Genomic DNA, 27,447 nt, shown 5'->3' with positions numbered 1-27,447 from the left:
CGGCTGGCTTCCGGGTTGGAGGCGCGCTGTGTTAAGAAGCAGTGCGGCTTGGTTGGGTTGTGCTTCGGAGGACGCATGGCGTTCGACCTTCGTCTCTCCCGAGCCCGTACGGGAGTTGTAGCGATGAGACAAGATAGTAATTACTAGCGATTGGATACCACGAAAATTGGGGAGAAAAGGGGGTAAAATTTATTTTAAAAAATTAAATTAAATTAGACCAGGATCAACCAGGTTCTCCAATCCATGAGCGGATATGATCAACAGCTGAGGGAAGATCATTTCAGGGGAGGAGAACTTTGGGATGGTGTTCAGCTGTGTTGAAATAGTCCCAGTCAGCTAGAGACAATTAATTGAGCACATCACCCGAATCACTCTGAAATTATCTTAGTTAGAGGCAGCCATCTGTGTACCCACACAGCTGCCTGCATAGAGATACTGTATATAGCTTATAATGTTCTAAATCCATTTTTTGGGACTAACTGCTTAGATTACCCTCTTTCACTTTCAGTTCCTTTCTGGCACTTTCCAAGTCATCCCAGGTTAGGGACTGATTGCTTTAAGAGAACGAAGCTCACTTCCCTTCGCTCCACTCTGCGGTTTCAATCCAGCACCGCCTGCAGTTATTACAGGTCCTAGTAAAGGGTTGTACTTTCCTAGAAAATAATTTCCCCCTAACTAATCCAGCTGTAACCATGTAGTAATTAACACACAAACATAGCATGTTTTGATGTTCATTGATACTATATTACCACACCAGTTAGTCCTGTTGAGAAACCAAGGTGCCTGCTACAGTACAAATTCTCACAGAATGTAGTCTGAGCATCTTTTACATGACATAATGTACATTGTTAATGACCTAGCTATGATTGAATGCAATGCTGGATATGTTGAAAACACAAGTACTACCACAACATAAAAAGCTGTATTGTGTAAAACATAGGCAGTAGCAAAGGGCACAGAAAGTCTGATGCGTAGTCATTTGGGGTGTAAAATTTAAACTAAATGTCTATTTTGGGAGTATTGTACAAAAAGGGCACAATGTGCACAGCGTGCTACACCTCCTGCCTTCCTGACCGTGTAATTACATGACTAATTACATGACTAATTGAGTGTAAGGAGGAACAGTCTATTATTTCTAAGTAGACATGTATTGTGGTGATGTGTGGCCTTGTACTATTATGTGTATAAGAAGACCACAACAGTGTTAGATGAATCATTCTTATTGAATAAATTATACAAATATATTTTTGTCATTTAGTAGACACTCTTATCCAGAGCGACTAACATGAGCAATTAGGGTTAAGTGCCTTACTCAAGGGTACATCAGCAGATTTTCACCTAGTCAACTCTGGGATTCTAACCAGTGACCTTTCAGTTACTGGCCCAATGCTCTTAACCGCTAGGCTGCCTGCCGACATGTTGGCTTGAGATCAGTGGAGGCTGCTAAGGGGAGGAAGACTCATAATAATGTCTGGAATGGAATGGTATCAAACACATGACGTGTTTGATACCATTCCATCCACTCCATTCTGGCCATTATTATGAGCCATCCTCCCCTCAGCAGCCTCCACTGTTTGAGATACATTTCAGATACAACAGACACAGGCAGTTAACTCAAACAGAAGGAGCTTTTCCCCCTCTTGTGGCTTTTTCAGAAACTACCACATCTCCCAGACAACATCCAGCATTTCCTGCTGTTACTCTACAGGTATAGGATCAAAATGTTAGCCAGTCTGCTACAGCAGGAAAATAATCCTGCAGAAACAGGAAATATAAATTATTATGTGGATTATAATTAATGGCCATTTTTGTAGGGGTTGCTATTGGGGGTGATATTGCCTTCTCCTGTTGATAAAAATAACTTGAAACAAAATGATGTAGATCCTATTACCATATTGGCAAAAGCCTTGACATTGTACGCACGTACTGTGTGAGAACATTATGACCACATCAATGGTCTTGTGAAATATATAAACATTGTCACACCTGTGTGGGTTAAATCAAGAAATAAAACAGATATGGTGTTCATACTGCTCTTCTGAACGTTATGGAATATCTCACAAATAAAGTCTGTCTTCCCTAACCATCTCAAATTAAATCAAATTGTCACATGCTTCGTAAACAACAGGTGTAGTCGACTAACAGTGAAATGCTTGCTTACGGGCCCTTCCCAACAATGCAGAGAAAAAAAGAGAAATAATAGAAAACAAACATAATACTCTGTGCTGGAATAAGTAACACGGCTGTTACTCTGACGATTAACAGCCCATTCTCACCAGAGCCTCAGAGGAACACAGCTCCATAAAGACTAGATGTATTATGTCACTAAAGGTCTGTGCACTGCAGAAATGACAACAGGAAACCACTGCAGCATTGGGCCACTTAGTTCAGTGTAAGGGTCTTTCTAGGGAAGGGGCCTCAGCAACTTCTCTCATGGCAACATGATCTCATGATGCTGTCTTTGTCATTGTCAGTTCATGACATCAACTACATCAATTCATTGAAAAACATGAGGTAAATTATAATTCATTCATGATAGAGTGTTAATCAGCAAACAACAAATGGTAAATTGTTGGACTTTTTACATCTAGGCCTATATTAGAAAAAAAATACAAATGGAGGTGTGTTGAACAGTTAAGTTTGTGACTGAAATTATAATGGGGAGCATCAGAGGCCTTTTAAAATGTTCTTTTGAAATATAATAATAAACCCACAATCAAAAATGACTGTATATCCTCATTTGATAAGGGAGATGTGTAGCCTAATATATTCAAAAACTGTTGTAGGAATAAATATAAATTCTCTGCAGGTCAAGACCTGCCATTCAATTTCTTCCAAAGATACTTTTAACTAACTCCCCTTTCATCTGTGGTACAACCTTGTAACCCATTTCAGTGTTGTTCATTAAACTCTATCTTTTTCATTTGACTAAAATAAATAATTACTTCAATTTCAGCAAGCAAAACTACACTGAACAAAAATATAAAGACAACATGTAAAGTGCTAGTCCCTTTTTTCATGAGCTGAAATAAAATAAATATTCCATACGGATACAAATGTTATTTATCTCAAATTTTGTGCAGATTGTTTTTAACATCGCTGTTAGTGAGCATTTCGTCCTTTGTCAACATAATCCATTCACCTGACAGGTGTGGCATATCAAGAAGCTGATTAAACCTTGTGCTGGGGAAAATAAAAGGCCACTCTAAAATGTGCAGTTTTGTCAATCAACACAATGCCACAGATGTCTCAAGTTTTGAGGGAGCATGCAATTGCCATGCTGATTGCAGGAATGTCCAGAGAATTGAATGTTAATTTCTCTACCACAAGCCGCCTCCAACGTCATTTTAGAGAATTTGGCAGTACGTCCTTTCCTGCCTCACAACTGCAGACCACGTAGGGGGGGGGGGGGGGAGGGGGGGGGGGGGGGTGCTGAGGAGTATTTCTGTCTGTAATAAAGTGCTTTTGTGTAGAAAACCACTTTATGATGGGCTGGGCCTGGCTCCTCAGTGGGTCAGCCTGGCTCCCAAATGGGTGGGCTATCATTGTGTTTACTTTATAGCTACCTACACAAATAGCTAGCTAGAACAAAGTGTTAATAAGATAAAATTCATTAAAAAGATTTAAAAGCAATAAATATAAATACAACTGCAAGGCTCTCCAGAGGGTGGTGCGGTCAGCACAACGCATCACCGGGGTCAAACTACCTGCCCTCCAGGACACCTACAGCACCCGATGTCACAGGAAGGCCAAACAGATCATCACGGACAACAACCACCAAAGCCACTGCCTGTTCACCCCGCTACCATCCAGAAGGCGAGGTCAGTACAGGTGCATCAAAGCTGGGACTGAGAGACTGAAAAATAGCTTCTATCTCAAGGCCATCAGACTGACTACATACAGACTCAAATCAATGGCCACTTTAATAAATGGATAACTAGTCACTTTAAATAATGCCACTTTCATAATGTTTACATATCTTACATTACTCATCTCATATGTATATACTGTATCTTATACCATCTATTGCATCTTGCCTATGCTGCTCGGTCATCGCTCATCCATATATTTATATGTACATATTCTTATTCCATCCCTTTAGATTTGTGTGTACTAGGTAGTTGTTGTGGAATTGTTAGATTACTTATCAGTTAGATATTACTGCACTGTCGGAACTAGAAGCACAACAATTTCGCTACACTCGCATTAACATCTGCTAAACATGTGTATGTGACCAATAAAATGTTATTTTATTTGATCAATACACCCAGTCAGTACAAAGATACAGGCGTCCTTCCTAACTCAGTTGCCGAAGAGGAAGGAAACCGCTCAGGGATTTCACTATGAGGCCAATGGTGACTTTAAAACAGTTACAGAGTTTAATGGCTGTGATAGGAGAAAACTGAGGATGGATCAACAACATTGTAGTTTCTCCACAATACTAACCTTATTGACAGAGTGAAAAGAAGGAAGCCTGTACAGAATAAAAATATTCCAAAACACGCATCCTGTTTGCAACAAGGCAATAAAGTAAAAGTACAAAAAATGTGGTAAAGAAATTAACTTTATGTACTGAATACAAAACGTTTTGTTTGGGGCAAGTCCAACACAAAACATCATTAAGTTCCACTCTTCATATCTTCAAGCATGGTGGTGTCTGTATCACGTTAAGGGTATGCTTGTCATCAGCAATTTTTGGGGGGGATAAAAGAAACAGAATAGAGCTTAGAACAGGCAAAATCCTGGGAAAAAATCTTGGGAAACATGGTTCAATCTGCCTTCCACCAGACACTGGGAGATGAATTCACCTTTCAGCAGGACAATAACCTAAAACACAAGGCCAAATCTACACTGGAGTTGCTTACCAAGAAGACAGTGAATGTTCCTGAGTGGCCTTGTGTTTTAGGTTATTGACCTTAATCTACTTGACAATCTATGGCAAAACCTGAAAATGGTTGTCTAGCAATGATCAGAACCAATTTGGTAGAGCTTGAAGAATTTTGAAAAGAATAATGGGCAAATGTTGCACAATCCAGGTGTAGAAAGCTCTTAGAGACTTACCCATGAAGCTGTAATCCCTAAAAGTGATTCTACAAAGTATTGACTCAGGGGTGTGAATATTTATGTAAATGCATGTTCAGAGTAATAATATCTAGATGAATGATAAAGACAAAAACATAATCCACCATAAACGATTAGCATAATCCACCATTGGGCAAGATAAAACATTTAAGTGCCTTTGAACGGGGTGCTGGGTTTTTCACGCTGAACAGTTTCCCGTGTGTATCAAAAATGGTCCACCACCGAAAGGACATCCAGCCAACTTGACATAACTGTGGGAAGCATTGGAGTCAACATGGGCCAGCATCCCTGTGGAACGCTTTCGACACCTTGTAGAGTCCATGCCCTGATGAGTTGAGGCTGTTCTGAGGGCAAAAGTGTTACTAATGTTTGGTATACTCATTGTACGTAACACATTCTTTACAAGTAATGCATACCATGTAGTGGTTGACATAAACTGACATTATCATTTATTATATCTATAAATAAAATGTGTGATATAAACCTTATTTAGGGCGCTGACAACAAAGTGTTATCATATTGTGTGATGTAAGAACAACAGATGTTCAGAGGGTGCAGCCAAACTATAATGTTGACCTTTTCCTATAAAGGTTTGCTGCAATGCACCAAAAACTTGTGGAATTTATCAATAACACTCACCCTCCCACAAACATACACAAACACATTGTATTTTTCTTACACACTTTGTGATTCCAACCCAAGAGATGGAAAACCTGTCTGACACAATTTCCTGGTTTCCTCTTGTGAAAGTCAGTTAATCCCACAAACCACTGCTTGCATCATGTTCAGAGTAAATACATTGGGCACAAGGACAACAGGGTGGTCTTCTGCTCTGACCAATTTATTTATCAGCAAGTACAAAAGCCACTCTGGAACATCACAGAATACTCAGTGACGCAATGGTCTGGTTAATGAGTAACTCAGGGGTTCAGAGCTATTCGTTTTTTAAGACAGACAGCAAGTCCACTGCTGACCTCAGTTAGGCTACAGCAATAGCAAGCCATCACAAGGTAAGGCAAAGCTTTCTCAATTTACTTTCAATGTACTTGTACAGAAGTACAGTATTTGAGTTTATAGTGTGTCAAAAAGTTGTGATTCAGGAGACATGAGAGAGGGAATAGGATTTGTCTTAAAAATCTATGTAAAAAATATTGACCTGTTTATCAAGATAGGGAATGTCTTCAAGTTTTAAATTAAAACAAGGATATTTACTCTAGCAACACTTCTGGGTTTTACCATACAATACTGTATTTGTTGGAAACGTATTGTGTACCTTGTTAAAGAAAAGGGACGGAGAAGGGAAGCATTCAAACATAGTGTACGAAAAAGAGAATTTCAGCAGTTTTTTTTTTTAATGACCCAATATCTTTGCTTACTGTAAACCTAATCATTAATCCAGGCCATGTATTCCCAGAAAGAGGAGGCTCTTGTGTTTGTTCTGTACTTCCAGAACTCTCATCATTTGGTAGTCATCCAACACAAAGAATAAAGTACATTTCATTGGCTATGTTTAAGTAACAATATGGAGTGGTGTGATCATTTGAAAAAAGTGGTATTTATGGATAAGTAGGCCTATCCCACTTAGCATGGACTGACGCCGACGTCTTTTGTTTGGTCCAGTCCGTACCAGACTTAATTTGGCCCAAACTTAGACGTCTATGTTTGGTTCTGATTTGTTCACGTCCGGACCGGATCAAATTTGACCGATTATAGACATCTATGTTTAGCCCAAATATAGGCCGGTCCAGACCAGACGTTGGTGGATGTTGAAATCAAGGCCGGTCCGGACCGGCCTATATTTGGACCAAACATAGACGTCTATGTTTCACAAGTTTGGACAGCACAGTACAGTACAGTAGAGCACAGCAGAGTACATTACAGAACTGCACAGTACAGCACAGCAGAGTACAGTACAGTAAATAAAAGTAGAGCATACTACAGTACAGTAGAGTGCAGTACAATACAGTAGAGCACAGTAGAGTACAGTACAGTAAAGTATAGTTCAGCACAGTAGAGTATAGAGCAGTATAATGTACTATATTGTACCCTATTTTACTCTAATGTACTCTACTGAACTAAACTGTGCTGTACTCTACTGAATTTAACTGTACTGTACTGTACTGTACTCTACTGTGCTCTAGATAAACAACAGGTAGATAAACAACAACATATCACAGTCATAGAAATAAAAAATATATTTCTGTAACCGTTACTGAGAGTGTTATTGTAGTTGAAGTGGTCTGTTGGTTTACTCTATAGGTTGGACTATGTTGAACATCATTGCCACCAGTTTTAAAAGCTTTAGAAAATGTAACGTAAATGCATGTGATAGATGGGAGCAAATCTTCAGTTGAATGTTACATGGATAGAACAAATATTATTGTGATATAATGCTTACTTATTGAGAATGTATGTGTAGTTAAAATTTGGCCATAGAATCCAGTCTGTAAATTATTTATTTTCAACTTTCATTTAGAACCGAAAATGAACCTGATTTCAACGTCTGGAAAATACGTATTTTCAACTTTGATCGGAACCGAAAATGAACCTGAACTCAACGGCCGGAAAATACATATTTTCAACGTCCAGAAAATTTCCTTTCAATGTCTGGAAAATACATATTTTCAACGCACGGAAAATATTCTTATGTATTTCCACCTTTCATTCAGAACCTACAATAAATATATTTTCAATGTAATTTTGCTTACTGGGATGTAAGAGTTGTCTATGCCTAGATATTACTTAGCAGATCTATATAATCAGAATTTAGGGTTGGACGTATGTTTGGATAGTGGCTAAGCTGTTTTTCTTTATGGTCAGTTCCCTATGTACTTGCTATGGCCTAACCTCTAACCCACTGACCTCTGCAGCTGAAGGCGAGCCAGCATCCCATTCACTATCCAAAAAGAAAAGGACAGATAAAGTAAAAATAAATCAATCCTTGACAGACAGACCTCAGCCAGTGGCGTAGTGCAGTTTCGCTGCCCTACGCTTAGACCCCCGCAAGGTCAAAGCAAGCCCGCATTTTGCCATGAGGCTAAGAGAAAATGTTTCTGTTTAGAGCTAATTTCCTGCTATTCTAAACATTTTGCCATGAGGCTGAGAGAACATTTTTCTGTTTAGAGCTAATTTCCAGCTATTCTAAACTATTTGCCATGAGGCTGAGAGAATTTTTTTCTGTTTAGAGCTAATTTCCTGCTATTCTAAACATTTTGCCATGAGGCTAATAGAAAATGTTTCTGTTTAGAGCTAATTTCCTGCTATTCTAAACATTTTGTCATGAGGCTGAGAGAAAATGGTGCAATTTTAAAGCTAATTTCCTGTCCTTCTAAACATGTTTTTAATGGCTTATGACGTGTTCATATGCTATCTGGTGTTCTGACCTGCGGGGGGGGTGTTCTAGACAAGTGACCTCAGCTCAATGTTCCAGGCAGCCAATCATGATTTGAGATGGTAAACATTGATAACAAAGCCATGGCTTGAAATAGTAACAGGCACTGACAGAATTAACCCTATGACCCTTTTCTATCTCTTCACAGAAAAATTCAAAGGAAATTTCTGTCCAAAAAGGCGGAACATGCGTCATATATTTTGCCCTCTCCTTCTGCTCTCCTGCCTCTCAGTAGGCCTAGCGAACCGTGTATATGTCCACCCGTTTAACCTCTTTGCCTCTGAGAACGTCAGCTGTGAGACCATCAAAACCGAAGTGACCAAACCACTGGAGACTGTCCCTTTGACCCCCATTAACAATGACAGTGTGGTGCCTGACACTCGAGACTTCTCAAGCACTGACAGACTGAAACAGAACGTCACTCAGCGCACTGCTGTACTGGCAGAGCTGCTCAACTCTCTGGGCCTCCGGATGTACAAGGCTCTGAGCAGCAAGCAAAAGGACTCCAACACCTTGCTCTCGCCCATGAACACCTTTGGCTCTCTGGTCACCTTGTACCTGGGGGCCTCCAAAAAAACAGCCATCCCTTACCAGCAGCTGCTGGGCCTGAACAGGGACACGGACAGAGACGACTGTGTCTCCCTAGTGGACGGCCACAATGTTCTTCGCACTCTGCAGGACATCAATTCCCTGGTGGATGGGCCCAAGGATGAGATCAACACTCGTGTGTGGGCCTTTGCTCGCAAGGGCGCTGACCTCTCGAAGGACTTTGTCCAAGGCACCCAGGACTTCTCTGATGCCTCGTACATCAGAGCAGTGGATTTCTCCCAACCCCAGGAAGCTGAGACCCAGGTCAACAACTTCATCCAGAAGACATCAGACAGGAAAATCATGAGCCTGTTCAAGGACCTTAGCTCAACCACAGATCTACTGTTTGTCAGCTCTGTCCATTTCAAAGGTAAGCACTCATAGTTTTCACACAAGCCAAAAAACACATACAGTACAATAGCAGTGTCAAAATATTGCAGCAGCAGACAAAAACAATTCTACAAAATCCACATCATAAACAACAAACAAGCTATTTTTCCCTTTTTCAGGCAACTGGAGGAAGGCGTTCCAGACAGAGAAAACTACCATGCAGGAGTTCAAGGTTGATGCGACAACAACTGTCATGGTCCCTCTCATGACCCACACAGGCACCTACAAGTACCTGAATGATAAGGACAGGAAGTGCACCGTGGTGAAACTATCTCTGAGCAAACGGGCCTACATGCTGGTGGTGCTGCCTCACGAGGGGAGCAGCCTTCATGACATGGAGTCTCGACTACAGTCAGACATCATCTCTGGCTGGCACAGGCATCTGAAGGAGGGGTATGTCAGAAAATATCTGAGCTACATCTTGCAATGTTTCTGACAGATTTATGTTACCTATGATGACACCTACAAGTGCTGTATTATGTGCATTGATAAAACATTGATAACTATTACTGAAATATTGGAGCTCAATATATTTCTGTCCCGAGGAGAATATCTATTTTTTGACAATGTCACGTTCCTGACCTGTTTTCTGTTATTTTTGTATGTGTTTAGTTGGTCAGGGCGTGAGTTTGGGTGGGCATTCTATGTTTTGTGTTTCTATGTTTAGGTCATTGGTAATTAGCCTTATATGGTTCTCAATCAGGGACAGGTGTTTGACGTTTCCTCTGATTGAGAACCATATAAAGGTAGGCTGTTCACACTGTTTGTTTGTGGGTGATTGTCTTCCGTGTCTGTGCACCACACGGGACTGTTTCGTTTGTTCGTTCATTTGTGTAGTCTAGTCTGTACCTGTTCATGCGTTCTTCGTGTATATGTAAGTTCGTTTGTTCAGGTCTGTTGACTTCGTTTATTATTTAGTAAATTCTCAAGTGTGTTTAGTTTTCGTCTTGTTTAATAAATATCATGTCGTATAACAACGCTGCGCTTTGGTCCAATCCCTACTCCTCCTCTTCGGACGAAGAGGAGGAGGACAACCGTTACAGAATCACCCACCAAACAAGGATCAAGCAGCGTGAGAGGAACCAGCAACAGTGGCCAAAAAACCAGGACTCGTGGACTTGGGAGGAAATATTGGACGGAAAGGGACCCTGGGCTCAACCAGGAGAATATCGCCGCCCCAAAGCTGAGCTGGAGGCAGCGAAAGCAGAGAGGCGGCGTTTTGAGGAGCTAGCTCGGAAGCAGGAGAAGGATCTGGGCTACACTACGTGGGAGGAGATCGACAGGTGGGCGATCGACCCAGGGCTAAAAGGGAGAGTGGCGAAGTCAGGTAGGAGACCTGCGCCTACTCCCTGTACTTACCGTGGAGAGCGAGAGTACGGGCAGACACCGTGTTACGCAGTAGAGCGCATGGTGTCTCCTGTACGTGTGCATAGCCCGGTGCGGTACATACCAGCTCCTCGTATCGGCCGGGCCAGATTGAGCATTGAGCCAAGTGCCATGAAGCCGGCTCTACACATCTGGCCACCAGTGCGTCTCCTCGGGCCGGCTTACATGGCACCAGCCTTGCGCATGGTGTCCCCGGTTCGCCTACATAGCCCGGTGCGGGTTATTCCACCTCCCCGCACTGGTCGGGCGACGGGGAGCATACAACCAGGTAAGGTTGGGCAGGCTCAGTGCTCAAGGGAGCCAGTACGCCTGCACGGTCCGGTATTTCCGGCGCCACCTCCCCGCTCCAGGCCAGTACCACCAGTGCCTACACCACGCACCAGGTTTCCTGTGCGTCTCCAGAGCCCTGTTCCTCCTCCACGCACTAGCCCTATGGTGCGTGTCTCCAGCCCAGTACCACCAGTGCCTACACCACGCACCAAGCCTCCTGTGCGTCTCCAGAGCCCTGTACGCACTGTTCCTTCTCCCCGTACTCGCCCTGATGTGCGTGCCCTCAGCCCGGTACCACCAGTGCCGGTACCACGCACCAGGCCTATAGTACGCCTTGAGAGTCCAGTGTGCCCTGTTGTTGTTCCCCGCACTAGCCTGAAGGTGCGTGTCCTTAGCCCGGTACCTCCAGTTCCGGCACCACGCACCAGGCCTACAGTGCGTCTCAGCCGGCCAGAGTCTGCCGTCTGCCCAGCGGCGCCTGAACTGCCCGTCTGCCCAGCGGCGCCTGAACTGCCCGTCTGCCCAGCGGCGCCTGAACTGCCCGTCTGCCCAACGGCGCCTGAACTGCCCGTCTGCCCAACGCCGTCTGACCTGTCCGTCTGCCCAGCGCCGCATGAACTGCCCGTCTGTACTGAGCCTTCAAAGCCGCCCGTCTGCCATGAGCCTTCAGAGCCGTCCGCCAGACAGGAGCCGCCAGAGCCTTCCGCCAGACAGGAGCCGCCAGAGCCTTCCGCCAGACAGGAGCCGCCAGAGCCTTCCGCCAGACAGGAGCCGCCAGAGCCTTCCGCCAGACAGGATCAGCCAGAGCCTTCCGCCAGACAGGAGCCGCCAGACAGGAGCCGCCAGACAGGAGCCGCCAGAGCCTTCCGCCAGACAGGAGCCGCCAGAGCCTTCCGCCAGACAGGAGCCGCCAGAGCCTTCCGCCAGACAGGAGCCGCCAGAGCCTTCCGCCAGACAGGAGCCGCCAGAGCCTTCCGCCAGACAGGATCAGCCAGAGCCTTCCGCCAGACAGGATCAGCCAGAGCCTTCCGCCAGACAGGATCAGCCAGAGCCTTCCGCCAGACAGGATCAGCCAGAGCCTTCCGCCAGACAGGATCAGCCAGAGCCTTCCGCCAGACAGGATCAGCCAGAGCCTTCCGCCAGACAGGATCAGCCAGAGCCTTCCGCCAGACAGGATCAGCCAGAGCCTTCCACCAGACAGGATCAGCCAGAGCCTTCCGCCAGACAGGATCAGCCAGAGCCTTCCGCCAGTCATGAGCTGCCAGAGCCTTCCGCCAGTCATGAGCTGCCTTCCGCCAGTCATGAGCTGCCTTCCGCCAGTCATGAGCTGCCTTCCGCCAGTCATGAGCTGCCTTCCGCCAGTCCGGAGCTGCCACTCTGTCCGGAGCTACCTCTATGTCCTGAGTTATCTAGGGGGGACCGGTGTGAAGGTTCCTAGACCAGGGTTGGGGGCGAGGATCGCCACTCGGAGGACGCTAAGGAGGGGGACAAAGACTATGGTGGAGTGGTGTCCTCGTCCTGCGCCGGAGCCGCCACCGCGGACAGATGCCCACCCAGACCCTCCCCTTGAGTTTTAGGGGTGCGCCCGGAGTTCGCACCTTGAGGGGGGGGTTCTGTCACGTTCCTGACCTGTTTTCTGTTATTTTTGTATGTGTTTAGTTGGTCAGGGCGTGAGTTTGGGTGGGCATTCTATGTTTTGTGTTTCTATGTTTAGGTCATTGGTAATTAGCCTTATATGGTTCTCAATCAGGGACAGGTGTTTGACGTTTCCTCTGATTGAGAACCATATAAAGGTAGGCTGTTCACACTGTTTGTGGGTGATTGTCTTCCGTGTCTGTGTCTGTGCACCACACGGGACTGTTTCGTTTGTTCGTTCATTTGTGTAGTCTAGTCTGTACCTGTTCATGCGTTCTTCGTGTATATGTAAGTTCGTTTGTTCAGGTCTGTTGACTTCGTTTATTATTTAGTAAATTCTCAAGTGTGTTTAGTTTTCGTCTTGTTTAATAAATATCATGTCGTATAACAACGCTGCGTTTTGGTCCAATCCCTACTCCTCCTCTTCGTCCGAAGAGGAGGAGGACAACCGTTACAGACAACTGACACCACTTCACACTTTGCGCCACAAAGATTTGTGGAAAGACAAATCAATCAATCAATAGTAAGCTATCTTAAAAGTAGAATCCTTAATTGAAACAATAACAAAGCCGTCACCCCACCTGTGTTTTGGTAAAAAGCAGAAGTATGGGCCTGGAAAAATGTAACCACTCTCAAATTCAAAGACAGAGCCTATGGATGCAAGGACTGGCCATCCATTATATCAACATTATAATTTTAACCAAGTTTTGAGGCCATACAGTGTTTGTTTACAATTACATTGTTTGCAAACAATGGAGTAAAACAAGCTTATATTTTGGATTCTGATGGGGTATGACAGTTGAACTAAGCTCATGAGGCATTTATAAGTTATATTCTTCAAGAATCAATGGGTATAAAGATATCATTAATTTATAAGTCCAAAAAAGGATGAGGCAAATAAGGATTCCAGCTTTAATGGAACATGTACTGTAGCAGCTATCAGGAATAGGGACAGAAATAAGCACTGTGTAAACTGGTCTGTTTTCCCTGTAGGTTCCTGGAACTGTCTCTGCCCAAGTTCTCCATGACAGCCTTGACTGACCTAAGGTCATTGCTCTTTGACATGGCAGCTGAGATTGAGAAAAGCCTGCTGGGTTCAGATGCTGAGTTTGGGAGACTCAGCAGTAAGAAGCCGTTCAGTGTTGATAAGGTAAGATCTAGATTTCCCCTTAGTGGTATAGGAACAACAAAAATATGTTTACATAAACCTGTGATAGGGAGCAGATACTAAACTAAACAGTACCTTTACAAATCGCAGCCTACTATGTGTGGTGAATGCAAATAGACAAAAGAGAGAATGGGGGAAGAAACTGTTGGTACTCTAGTACTCCTATAGTCTTTTGCAATAATTTTTTGGAATCTAATGGTGACTTGGAGCTCATTGTAGTAGTGCATCTCTTCCAGGTGTTCAACAAAGTCATGTTTGAGATGTCTGAAGGTGGTGCTGAGAGTCAAGACAAGACCCAAGATGAAGGGGTTCCCCTCAAATTCACTGTCAACAGGCCCTTCTTCTTCGCTATTGTAGAGGGAAACTCCAATGCCATTCTCATGCTGGGAAAAATAAGAAACCCGACTCTTTAGGGCTTCTACATCAACATAACAAATCTGTGACCAACTGCAGAAGAATGCACATGAAAGCCTCCTGGATCAGCAAACTTGTGGGTTTGTACTGACAGATCAATGCAATATTGCATGTTCCCTTACTAGTATGATAATTTATTCCAGGAGTTAAGAATTTATGTATACATCATGTATCATGTTTGTGAAAAAACACAATATTACGCTGTAATGTATTCACATAGAGCACATTCAAATCAAATCAAATTGTATTTGTCACATGCGCCGAATACCACAGGTGTAAGGTGTAGACCTTACAGTGAAATGCTTACTTACCAGCCCTTAACCAACAATGCAGTTTTAAGAAAATCCCTAAAAAAGTAAGAGATAAGAATAACAAGTAATTAAAGAGCAGCAGTAAATAACAATAGCGAGGCTATATACAGGGGGTACCGGTACAGAGTCAATTTGCAGGGGACACCGGTGTCGAGGTAACTGAGGTAATTATGTACATGTAGGTAGAGTTATTAAAGTGACTATGCACAGATAATAACAGAGAGTAGCAGCAGCATGGGGGAGGGGGGGTGCAAATAGTCTGGGTAGCCAGATTTGATTAGCTGTTCAGGAGTCTTATGGCTTGGGGGCAGAAGCTGTTTAGAAGCCTCTTGGACCTAGACTTGGCACTCCGGTACCGCTTGCCGTGTGGTAGCAGAGAGAACAGTCTATGACTAGGATGGCTGGAGTCTTTTGACAATTTTTAGGGCCTTCCTGACACCTATATCTAACATTATGCAGATCTTTGTGTCTAATATACATTGTAGAATTACAGCAATGTACTTACTGTTTGCTATGATAAAGGTAGACATGGTTGATAGGATTATTGAAAGGTCTGAATTTGTATATTCTATTATGCTAAGAGTTTGTTTTGTTGCGATTTGTGATTGCATGAATAAAACATTGTTTCTCTACATTGTTGAAATGTCCATTTGTCTTGAAAAATCCTTTACAAAAAAGGGAACAGCTAGTGAGTATTTCTCCTGAGACTTAAAAGGTTTAGATAACATGGGGCTAATAATGACAAACCTCTTCGCAAAACCAGACCGTAAATAATGAAGGCTGATCCCTGTCTCGCAAATGAACTGAATGTCACTGAGCTTTATGATATGCCTTATTAGGTCACCCCTCATAACAGCTGAACTTGAATCACATTTACACAACAACATACAAAGATCGAAAGCTTTTATTACCAAGGTTATTACAACTTTGATTCACCCTATTTAAAAATGTACAATCTCATCCTTCACCAACTCTGTTCACAATGTACAATACCTTTATCCTTCACTAAAAAAGTAGACCAAGAAGCTGCCCTGGTCTACTTTTTGCCAGTATCTCTTTTGTATGATGGCATTATTGAACGTACAGTGAATTCTCAGGCAGGCATAGAGGGTCAGGGTTAACCCCCTTTGACCCCATTACATTACACATTTGCTGTTATGAACAGTCAGGGGGCCAGTAAGAAATACTGAATTACTATTTAAAATTAAAATGTTGAAGTTCTCTTGATTTCAATAACATCTTTCATATGATTAGCGTTCAAAATAAATAAGACCCAGTCCCTCATTGTGCTTTCTTCCTTCTAACTACGATCATACAGATACATTCATATCGGTGCAGGATTATGGTACAGCCTGCTCTGATGGAGTCACGTCCTGTGCTCCTTGTACCAAGTCATTTAGTGTTGAGAACATGGTGATGTCGGCAGGTTGCAGACCCATCTTCTGAATCTGTCATGGGAAACAAACATCAAATCAAATTTTATTCGTCACATACGCTGAATACAACCTTACAGTGAAATGCTTACTTACAAGCCCTTACCCAATAATACAGTTTTAAGAAAAATACCCAAAGAAAAGTAAGAAATAAAAGTAAGAAATAATTAAAAAGCAGCAGTAAAATAACAATAGAGAGGCTATATACAGGGGGTACCGGTACAGAGTCAATGTGCGGGGGCACCGCTTAGCCGAGGTAATATTATCCCCAAGCCATAAGACTCCTGAACATCTAATCAAATGTCTACCCAGACTATTTGCATACCCCCCTCTTTTACACTGCTGCTACTCTCTGTTATCTATGCATAGTCACTTTAATAACTCTACCTACATGTACATATTACCTCAATTACCTTGACTAACCGGTGCCCCTGCACATTGACTTTGTACCGGTACCCCCTGTATATAGCCTCGCTATTGTTATTTTACTGCTGCTCTTTAATTATTTGTTACTTTAATTTCTTATTCTAAAAAAAAAAAAAAAAAAAAGTCTACACCTGTTGTATTCGGCGCATGTAACAAATACAATTTGATTGAATATGTACATGTAGGTAGAGTTATTAAAGTGACTATGCATAGATAACAGAGTAGCAGCAGCGTAAAAGAGGGGGAGGCAATTCAAATAGTCTGGGTAGCCATTTGATTAGATGTTCAGGAGTCTTATGGCTTGGGGGTAGAAGCTGCTTAGAAGCCTCTTGGACCTAGACTTGGCGCTCCGGTACCCCTTGCCGTGCGGTAGGAGAGAGAACAGTCTACGACTAGGGTGGCTGGAGTCTTTGTGGTATTAGAGGCTTACCATCACAACAATCATTCTGGGGATTTTCCTGACCTGCCTTCCTTCCTTCCCATTGTTTGAGTTAAACATACTGTCTTTCTATAACATAGTCAAAGGACAACTACAAGATAAGTTTGGGTTATCTAACAGGGTGAACCCTACCTGCTCTCCCAGGTACTCCACATCCAAGGCCAGCTGCAGGCGGATCTTGCTGTCATCTGTGGGGCCTCCAGTGGTACCTATCGTGTTGGTGGTTGCCGTTTTCCTCGCTTGCTTCAGTCTCTTTAAACTTTCCTCCATTTTTTTTACGGAACTCAAAACATCTGATATGGTTTCAAAATATCTGCCCAATGTCAAGATGGAAAATTAGTATTTTGTGCTTGGTGGAGCAGACCAAAAAGCTACTTAAGTTTGTGAGGTTGACTGTCCTTGAATTCAATTCAATTGTTAGTTTGTGTCCTTGTGTGGTGCCATTCTTAGGACAAAACATTGTGACTCACTGCATTGGCCCTAGAGAGTCAACCTAATTTTATTAAATATTATTATAACACGTTACCAGGACTAAAAACTATGGCATGCATTCAAATTGAAAGCTGTATACGTGGACTAGAATTATCTTCACAGGATCTAATTTTCCCATTCATGAAGTGGTCTCTAGCCATCTCTTACAGTATACTGTACTTGCCTATACAGGAATTCGAACAGACAGCAGAGTCCCCCTACCTGTGAGTGCAGTCATTGAGTACGACCCGTAGCCAGTCCTGGGCGATGGAGGCCTTCACCATCTCTTTGGAGTCGCTCAGGAGCTGGTGCAGCGGCCGCAGGGCGTTGTCCATGTAGGCAGAAGCTCTGAAGGGAACTTCCTATACAGGAGATGAAGAACAGGCACATATTTTCAAGCTTGTGACTGCTGTGACTGTGGTGCACTTTTCAATATTTTGGTACTATACAGCAGATGTTCTCTAATCATCTCAGTAACGTTGAAGCCTAATGGGAGCACTGCTCCATTGTCTTGGGAGGATGACGCCTGAGGGGCAGGCCTTCTCACTTTGTTGGTCCTGCGGTATAGTCGGGGGACCTCAGAGGCACTCTTCAGGAAGCGAAAGCACCTCTCAGTTAAATGCTGAGTCATCTTGCTGTTCAGGGTGGGAATGCAGCCAGACAGGGAGGCTTTGGAGTCTTCTAGGGCCTCTGGGGAGAGAACACAGGGCATGGAAGGACACTTGTCAAAAAGGCAATCAAAAGGCACTATATCAACTGACTTGCAGTAAGAGAACAGTAACAGCTGATGGAATCAGTATCATGATTGAACACTGTCTGGAACAAGGTATCAGTTTGTGCATTTCATCTTTCAAGCATAATGATGACGACATACCTCCAACAATTACAATGTTTTTGTACCCAATGACCTCCAGTTTCTGCATAATCATCTTAGAAAGTTCCGGAATCTGTGAGAAAGGCAAATGTTTAATGGTAAAGAAAACTAATGATGAAAAAATAACAAGGTTAATGCAATTGCATATCTATGTAATGTTGCCTACCACTAAAAGTCATTCTTAAAATTAAAAACCACATCTATTAAATGTGTAAATTATTTTTGTCTTCTTGGAAGGTAAAACTGACCTCGTAAAACTGACCATCCTACCGATCCTCGACGATGTCATTTACAAAATAGCCTCCAACACTCTACTCAACAAATTGGATGAAGTCTATCACAGTGCCATCCGTTTTGTCACCAAAGCCCCATATACAACCCACCACTGCGCCCTGTACGCTCTCGTTGGCTGGCCCTCGCTTAAAACTCGTCGCCAAATCCACTGGCTCCAGGTCATCTACAAGTCTCTGCTAGGTAAAGCCCCGCCTTATCTCAGCTCACTGGTCACCATAGCAGCACCCACCCGTAGCACGCGCTCCAGCAGGTATATCTCACTGGTCACCCCCAAAGCCAATTCTTCCTTTGGCCGCCATTCCTTCCAGTTCTCTGCTGCCAATGACTGGAACGAACTGCAAAAATCACTGAAGCTGGAAACCCATATCTCCCTCACTAGCTTTAAGTACCAGCTGTCAGAGCAGCTCACAGATCACTGCACCTGTACATAGCCCATCTGTAAATAGCCCATCCAACTACTCCTTCCCCATACTGTATTTATTTATTTATCTTGCTCCTTTGCACCACAGTATCTCTACTTGCACATTTTACCATTCCAGTGTTTAATTGCTATATTGTAATTACTTCGCCACCATGGCCTATTTATTGCCTTACCTCCCTTATTCTACCTCATTTGCACATGCTGTATATAGACTTTTTATACTGTATTATTGACTGTATGTTTGTTTATTCCATGTGTAACTCTGTGTTGTTGTACAAGTCGAACTGCTTTGCTTTATCTTGGCCAGGTCGCAGTTGCAAATGAGAACTTGTTCTCAACTAGCCTACCTGGTTAAATGGTGATTTATTTTTTATTTTTTAAATACAGTACAAAACTTCATTGGCTTATTTTGCAGGATCTTGGTCATGATTGATCCATATCACTACCTGGTCCTGTAGTTTGTCCACATCGGAGGCTATAAAAACCAGCTGTTTGGTAGATAGGGTTGCTGGGCTGCCACTCTCACTGCCCCCATCATCCTGAGAGGTGCGACTGGATGTGGAGGAGGCGGAGCTGGGAAGGGGCCTCACAGGGTCTTTACTGACCTCCGTGGAGGGAGATTTAGTCAGCATCTAGGAGACAGGGTCCAGAAACACCAATCATGACAACTTAATAGGACCAGCATTTCCTTTCATAGTATTCACATTTTCATTCCTGCTACTTTAAAACACTGGAATACTGACATATGCTGCAGGCTACGTTGAACACTAGATTAATAGAGGTATCACTGAATCTATAGACACTATGTACACTAGCATTAATATTGTAGTGGAAAGGTTGGGTTGCCATGTTGGAGGAAAGTTGGGTTGCCATGTTGGAGGCTGTACCTCAGTGAGGAACTTGGAATAGCGTGAGATGAGCTGCAGGGTGAGCTTCCAGAAGCGGTGAGACAGCGGGGGCAGGTAGACCTTTTCCACCCAGCACCTGACCAAGCTGTTCCACAGCACCTGGGACACCAGCAGGTGGTAGCAGCTGCCCGCTGAGGAATAGAGTATGTAAGGGGGGGAGAGTGTGTAGGGAGCAGGTAATACAAGCCAGCATGTAATATTGCCTTTTGTGGTAATGATTCATGAAATATAACTTATCCATTCATACATTAAAGTTGAGTATAGCTACTAACCTGGTGCTGCCTCTAACCCATCAGCAATAGCATTCTCTAAACATGCAGCAATTTCCTTGTACCTGTGACAGAGATCGGGAACAACAAGTTAATGTCCCGTGTGGCTCAGTTGGTAGAGCATGGCGCTTGCAACGCCAGGGTTGTGGGTTCGATTCCCACGGGGGGCCAGTACAAAAAAGTATGAATGTATGTACTTGTAAGTCGCTCTGGATAAGAGCGTCTGCTAAATGACTTAAATGTAAATGTAAATGTTAATGCATCGCTGTTAAACACGTATAAGCTAGCTTGCTGTTTTTGAGCAAAACAGTTCTAAAAGGATTTTTCCAATCTCCATTTTTGTAGAAATGGCATTGCAAAAGAAGATGATGATTATTCTTTACAATAAGATAAATAGCATAGCACATTCTCAAAACAATCTTGACTGTAAAACAGATAGCAACAGCCATTACACAACATGCAGCTGTGATGGAATTGAAAGCACACAATTTTAAGCATGTGCAGCATGACAGACTTTCCATTGTAAAATGTGCAGATGCTGGTTGACAAACACTGCAAGCACAGAGAGTTCAACAACCTTCACATTGACTCTATAGAGGATCAATATTTCCTTAGAGGGAGTATTCATCGGGAGCCTTGTGTTGGACACAGTTACTTATGACCCGTAACTGTCCTCTTCTTATCTCTATGCGTAACATGATATCAGCACAATATCCAGGAAGTAAAACGGATGACTGGACATCAGCAGGGTAGGTGACAATTAAATGGTGCAAAATCAAGCACAGAAGGTCAGTACAGGATGCACAGAAGTCAAAGGTCATGGAGCATGCAGCTACTCACCGGAGCTGGAAGTAGACAGGTAGGTTCCACTTGTTGTGGAAGCTCTGATAGGAGGCGTGAGCTCTCAGTCTCCTCACACTGGCTTGGGAGCCACACTGCCTATCAAACTTCCTCACAAAGTCCATGCTGATTGTGTACCTCTGCAAAATAGATACAGACATGAACCGAATGAGAATCTGGTCGCCCTCTCCTACTAGTAGAGAGTAGGACTTGTCAGGGTCAGTGTTTCCATTACTATTTCCATTGTATTTCCAAGCTCTGTTGAACACTGCCAAAGACACTGGCTTCTAATGGTTTTATATGACAGTAATGATGCCATAGGACTACTTTGATGCCAGAAGAATGAGATTGGGTCGTTACAGTACGTACCTCATAAAAGGTGTCAGGGTTGCCCGCGTTGAAGAGAGAGGGGATTCTCTCCTCGATACCTTTGATGATTTCAGGCCAAACGGAGTTCACCAAGAAGTCGTATCCAGGCACTATGTCTGCCTTTTCACTGGACAGACAGCAGAAAGCAAAGACATGAGAAAGAACAAATAAGAAATTCATAGGTTATGAATGTAACTCAAATCAAATTGTATTTGTCACACGCGCCTTGAAATGCTTACTTACAAGCCCTTATTAACCAACAATACAGTCTTACTAAAATAGAGTTAAGAAAATATTTACTAAATAAACAAAAGTAAATGCAAATAGTCAGGGTGGCCGTTTGATTAATTGTTCAGCAGTCTTATGGCTTTGAGGTAGAAGCTGTTAAGGAGCCTTTTGGACCTAGGCTTGGCGCTCCGGTACCGCTTGCCGGTGCGGTAGCAGAGAAAACAGTTAATGACTTGGGTGACTGGAGTCTAGGAGAATTTTTTGGGCCTTCCTCTGACACCGCCTAGTATATAGGTCCTGGATGGCAGGAAGCTTGGCCCCAGTGATGTACTTGGCTGTACGCACTACCCTCTGTAGCGCCTTATGGCCATTCTACCATATACTTTCTTATATCTGTTGGGAGAAATGCCTTCAGAACATTGACTTCCAGCTCAGCTATGGCGGGTACCTTGAAATGGCCATTCCAGTCACCTCGCGCAGCAGTCTACAGTGATGCGGCACAAACTCTAAGAGCTTGGTGTACATTATTTGAAGTCCATTGGGGGTGGACTTGACCAGCTGTTCAACGATGACCTGTTGACAACAAAATAGTCAAGTGAAGTACTGTTTATGTAGAGGAAGCATAGACTTCATCTCTGAAGAAGAACACAGTACATTAAGTTCTTGAATTGTCCATTTCCGCATCATTTCGTAAATATATTGGTGAGCTAGACACTAAGAGAGTGTCCCAGAAACCAGATTAAGTTTACGCCTGGATTTAAAAGCAATTAAAAATCATGATTGTTAGTCCAGGAGTAGGACTGGGACACCAGCCCTACACACTCTTCTTTATATGCTATTTAGCAGACGCTTTTAATCAAAGCGACTTACAGTCATGCGTGCATACATATGGGTGGTCCTGGGAATCGAACTCACATTCCTGGCGTTGCAAGCACCATGCACTACCAATTGAGCATACAGGACCTAATCCTGACGCTTCCACTCCCACACAACCTCACCTCATCCATGTAGGGCTTGACCAGGACTTGTCCCACCAGAGCCTCTGCGTCCCTAGTCTTGTCGATGGTGGCGTAAGTGCGTAGGCAGTGACGCACAATATCCACATTGGAGGTCTGGAGGCCCTGTATAAGGAGCCCCTCCAAAGACTGCTGTAGCATGGACGTGATGCCGGAAATACGCTACAACACAGATCGTACACAGACACAGTGTAAGTAAAGGAATCTTTACAATGGGCAGGCAAGGTCATTTTCAACCATTAACCTTAATCTAGTTTGTGTACTGAAAATCAACCCCAGAAATGCAATGGTGCTGTCAGTGTTGAATAATACGACTTGACTTACAGGCCTGACTTTGTCCAGCAGGGGCATGCCCTTGCTTTGGACAGCATGGAACTGCAACTGATTGAACTCTGTGGCAATCCGCTCCAGAATCTGACCAGCTAAGAGAGGACTACAAAGCAAAAGAAACAGCAAACTTAGAAACTGAAACATACACCAATATATAGAGTACATAACATGAAGAATATAGCTGACATAGCTACAGGGATAGGGGTAGGCCCTGAAATGCTGGCTGGATGCCATATTCTCAGAAAATATTAAAAGCAAGGTCAAATTTAAAGTTTCAGTCCGGGATCTTAAGCATATATTGTACGAATTGGATACGTAACATATCATAAGAATTGCCCAAAAAAGAAGGATGTAAACATATCACACGAAGTGGATGACATAGTACACAATTGAATATCGGTTACACAAAGGTAAAATTATCTGGGAAAAGTTAGCAATTTTTTTTTTTTTTTACTTCTGGAGGAAATGCAGTTAATAATTGTGAGTCTCCTCCCTCGCCAATGGAAAAACTTTCGGCCAAACCCCTCCCTTACACTAATTTAGCCCGCGTTTCTCATGGCCAAAAAGCACATTTTGGTATTCATTCATTTTTACGATATAGCCAATTTGACTTTGTGGCTGTGGAATCTAATGGAAACGTTTATCATCCGTACACAGGCTTGAAAATCACTGCACCAGTTTACGCACCGCCTTTGCCCAATCCTGATTCGTCCAAATAATCTATACACAATTGAATGAAGTAGCACACAAAAAATGGAGACCCGTTTTGGCTAGTGAGCACCACTTTCAAGACTACTGGTTTAAATTACACAAAAGTTCCCGGAGCATCACATTTTTTTGTACTTTTTACGCCTTTTTCTCCCCAATTTCATGATATCCAATTGGTAGTTACAGTCTTGTCCCATCGCGTCAACTCCTGTACAGACTCGGGAGAGGCAAAGGTCGAGAGCCATGCGTCCCTGGAGAATCACTTTTAAAAAATGGGGTAATGGCTTCTTTCTGTGACCTTGCCTCATCATTAACTTAGATGCATCCGTATGGTAGAGAGACTATAATGTCATATCAGCAAAAAGCTGATGCAATCATTTTTTTACATACCTGCTTATCTCAAGAGATGTTGAGTCTTTTGAGTTCTGAGAATGTAGGATTTTTTCAATCTTCTCTACTGATCGAACAACTTGGATGAGTCTTGTGACACACATCTTGTATAGGGGAACAAAAAATGAGAAACATGACAGTTTAAACAGACTCATATCTAGCATCCAGCTACACACATACAAATGTACTGTATTTTTCAGAAACCCAAATGTCTGAAATGGTAGACATACACTATATTTAATAAAAAGTATGTGGACACCCATTCAAATGAGTGGATTCAGCTATTTCAACCACACCCGTTGCTGACAGGGGTATAAAATCGAGCACACAGCCATGCAATATCCATAGACAATCATTGGCAGTAGAATGGCCTTACTGAAAAGCTCAGTGACTTTCAAAGTGGCACTGTCATAGGATGCCACCTTTCCAACAAGTCAGTTCGTCAAATTTCTGCCCTACTAGAGCTGCCCCGGTCAACTGTAAGTGCTGTTGTTGTGAAGTTGAAACATGTAGGAGCAACAACGGCTCAGCCGCGAAGTGGTAGGCCACACAAGCTCACAGAACGGAACCGCCAAGTGCTGAAGCATAAAAATCGTCTGTCCTCGGTTGCAACACTCACTAACGAGTTTCAAACTGCCTCTGGAAGCGACGTCAGCACAATAACTGTTCGTCGGGAGCTTCATGAAATGGGTTTCTATGGCCGAGCAGCCGCACACATGCCTAAGATCACCATGTGCAATGTCAAGCGTCGGCTGAAGTGGTGTAAAGCTCGCCACCATTGGAAATGCGCTCTCTAGAGTGATGAATCACGCTTCACCATCTGGCAGTCTGATTTTGTATGGTTCGGGCTAGGCCCCTTAGTTCCAGTGAAGGGAAATCTTAACTCTACAGCATACAATGACATTCTAGACGATTCTGTGCTTCCAACTTTGTGGAAACCGTTTGGGGAAGGCCCTTTCCTGTTTCAGCAGGAAACACAAAGCGAAGTCCATACAGAAATAGTTTGTTGAAGCCTCCCGAGTGGCGCAGCAGTTTAAGGCACTATATCGCAGTTCTAGAAGGGTCACTACAGACTTGAGTTCGATCCCGGGCTGTATCACAACTAGCCGTGATCGGGAGTTCCATAGGGCGGTACACAATTGTCCCAGTGTTGTCTGGGTTAGGGGATGGTCTGGCCAGGGGGGCTTTACTTGGCTCATCGCGCACTAGCGACTCCTTGTGGCAGGCCCGGCGCTTGCAAGCTGACCTCGGTAGTCTGGTGAACGGTGTTTCCTCCGACACTGGCTTCCGGGTTAAATGGGCGGGTGTTAAGGCGCGCGGTTTGGCGGGTCATGTTTCGGAGGACACATGACTCGACCTTTGCCTCCCGAGCCCGTTGGGGAGTTGCAGCGATGAGACAAGATCAAAGTTGGGGAGGAAAAGGGGGTAAAATACAACAACAAAAATATAATAATGGTTTGTCGAGATCGGTGTGGAAGAACATGACTGGCCTGCACAGTGCCTTGACCTCAAACCCACTGAACACTTTTCAGATGAATTGGAACGCCGACTGCGAGCCAGGCCTAATCGCCCAACATCAGTGCCCGAACTCAATAATGCTTGTGGCTGAATGGAAGCAAGTGCCTGCAGCAATGTTCCAACATCTAATGGAACGCCTTCCCAGAAGAGTGGAGGCTGTTATAGCAGCAAAGGGGGGACCAAAAACATATGAATGCCCATGATTTTGGAATGAGATGTTCGACAAGCAGGTGTCCATATACTTTGTGTCCTGTAGTGTATAACCTTGAGAGTGCCACGTTATGAGTCATAATACCCATAAAACCTAGAGGTCAAACGCGTACTTTTGGTCATGTAGTGTATAAATCCAGGTTAACAAACCTTTTTGTTTTGCAAGTCATCTTGCTTTGATAGCTGGTTGTCAATGGCTTGGATCACCTCACTTACTGATGTTCTCAAGCTCTGAAAAAAATAAAAGGGAGAAAGATACATAAATAGGACAAAGCGTGTGACCAAGTCAACAGCAATGAAGGTGAAATCAATGTATCATAATATGAAAAAAAGAGTCAAACAGAGCACATACCAGTACCTCTTCCTGCAACTGACCCAGTGGCACTGATAGCTGGTTCAGGGCTTTGTCCATTCCAACCTAAATAGATGATACATCAAGTATGCCCATTATTCTCTAACTACTACTGTAGCTATTAGGCCTAATTGACATTTAAGTCCTGATCTTAGCTGGAGCAACTGTTTGGAAGAACAAACAGGCATCTCATCATCACACCCATTTAGATTGCTACATCCATATTGAGCAGATTCCGCTGATGCTCCCAGTTTCTTTCAAGTGACATTGTTGTAAAATAGGATTGCCATCTTGTTATTTGGCTACAAATGCATGGTTGTAACGTTCATTAATGCCACATATGGGTGGGGGACACTGCAGCATCTTGGACGTGACAGCCGTAGGAACCTACCAGATTGGTGGAGAGGTTGACAAAGTCTGCATAGTCTTTATTGATGAGCTCCACCATGGCTGTTTTGAGCAGTTTGTAATACATCTCAAGGTCCTCGCGCATCTCCTCCAGCTGGACATGCTTTCTGCAATCAGCAACAAACTGATCTACGTCGAAGTCATCCTGAATGCAACAGAAGATGAAGAAGAAAACATGTATCATGATTGATCATGTAGTTAACGTTAGCTAGCCAATGCTTATGCAAAATCTGTCCAGCAGAAACTAACTTGCTAGCTGCTTGCCATTTCTAATCGGGCATTAACAGTTTGATGAAGAAGGTAGATAGCTAAATACGAGGAGACAAATTTAGGCGTATATAATTCGTGTCTTTTCAAGATGTGATAACATGGAATGAAGCCAGTTTGGCTGATCACTGCTAGCTAACCTATGGCAATACTAGGTCACGTTAGCTTGGAAAAGTGACATGATCTTAGCTACTGTTAGCTAACTACCTTCATAAACACGTCCTTGTCGAAACAGAGAGAATCCGGCCCCTTTGGCAGATTCATTTTTCTTTCGTACTATCCTTGAAATCGATAAAGGCGGGACATGTAGTTATAATATAAAGTTAAAAAAAGTTGCTAAATAATTTCTGAAGAACGAGAAGAGGGAAAAATACTGAAATTATACTTCCGCAAACATGGCAGTGTACCTCAACGATAGAACAATGAGACAGATATTTCACCGGATGTACAATGTGAAGCATCCGGTTGGTGTTTCCACTCACTACCAAATATGGTGATGAGAGGAAGTCCATTGGCTAGCAGTGGGAGAAGATTTTTCTCATCTATGAAACATTTGATCTCAATGCAGTTTTATTTTTCCAAAACCAGTATCTATTACAGAGTGGGCTACGTTTTGTAGACTTTACCCTGTGCCAAAGTTT

The 27,447-nt window shown here is 43.4% G+C and overlaps 2 protein-coding genes across 3 annotated transcripts; one reads left to right on the top strand and one right to left on the bottom strand.

Annotated features, from left to right (window-relative positions):
- Positions 1-5,960: 5,960 nt before the first annotated feature.
- agt (angiotensinogen) lies at positions 5,961-14,506 on the top strand. Its single transcript, XM_038974563.1, has 5 exons — positions 5,961-6,092; positions 8,622-9,431; positions 9,571-9,844; positions 13,736-13,892; positions 14,147-14,506. The coding sequence occupies exons 2-5, from the start codon at positions 8,660-8,662 to the stop codon at positions 14,321-14,323; spliced, it is 1,380 nt and encodes a 459-aa protein (XP_038830491.1). The 5' UTR covers positions 5,961-6,092; positions 8,622-8,659; the 3' UTR covers positions 14,324-14,506.
- A 1,015-nt stretch (positions 14,507-15,521) lies between these two features.
- On the bottom strand, positions 15,522-27,225 carry LOC120029336 (conserved oligomeric Golgi complex subunit 2-like). Of its 2 annotated transcripts, none has more exons than XM_038974570.1 (18): positions 27,014-27,225; positions 26,523-26,684; positions 26,132-26,197; positions 25,930-26,010; positions 24,052-24,155; positions 22,948-23,056; positions 22,606-22,785; positions 22,056-22,180; positions 21,380-21,506; positions 21,011-21,150; positions 20,174-20,235; positions 19,881-20,032; positions 19,440-19,625; positions 18,279-18,351; positions 17,952-18,094; positions 17,627-17,766; positions 17,066-17,246; positions 15,522-16,083 (listed from the first exon to the last, which is right to left on the bottom strand). In XM_038974570.1, exons 1-18 carry the CDS (start codon positions 27,068-27,070, stop codon positions 15,976-15,978), a joined length of 2,196 nt encoding a protein of 731 aa, XP_038830498.1. In that variant the 5' UTR covers positions 27,071-27,225; the 3' UTR covers positions 15,522-15,975. The 2 variants fall into 2 exon arrangements, with proteins under 2 accessions (XP_038830498.1, XP_038830499.1); XM_038974571.1 differs by having other exon boundaries at positions 26,138-26,197.
- Positions 27,226-27,447: the final 222 nt, after the last annotated feature.

This window comes from Salvelinus namaycush, chromosome 35, assembly GCF_016432855.1.
Source record: "Salvelinus namaycush isolate Seneca chromosome 35, SaNama_1.0, whole genome shotgun sequence".
In the NCBI taxonomy this organism is placed as follows: Eukaryota; Metazoa; Chordata; class Actinopteri; order Salmoniformes; family Salmonidae; genus Salvelinus; species Salvelinus namaycush.
This window is presented reverse-complemented; position numbering and strand designations above follow the sequence as displayed.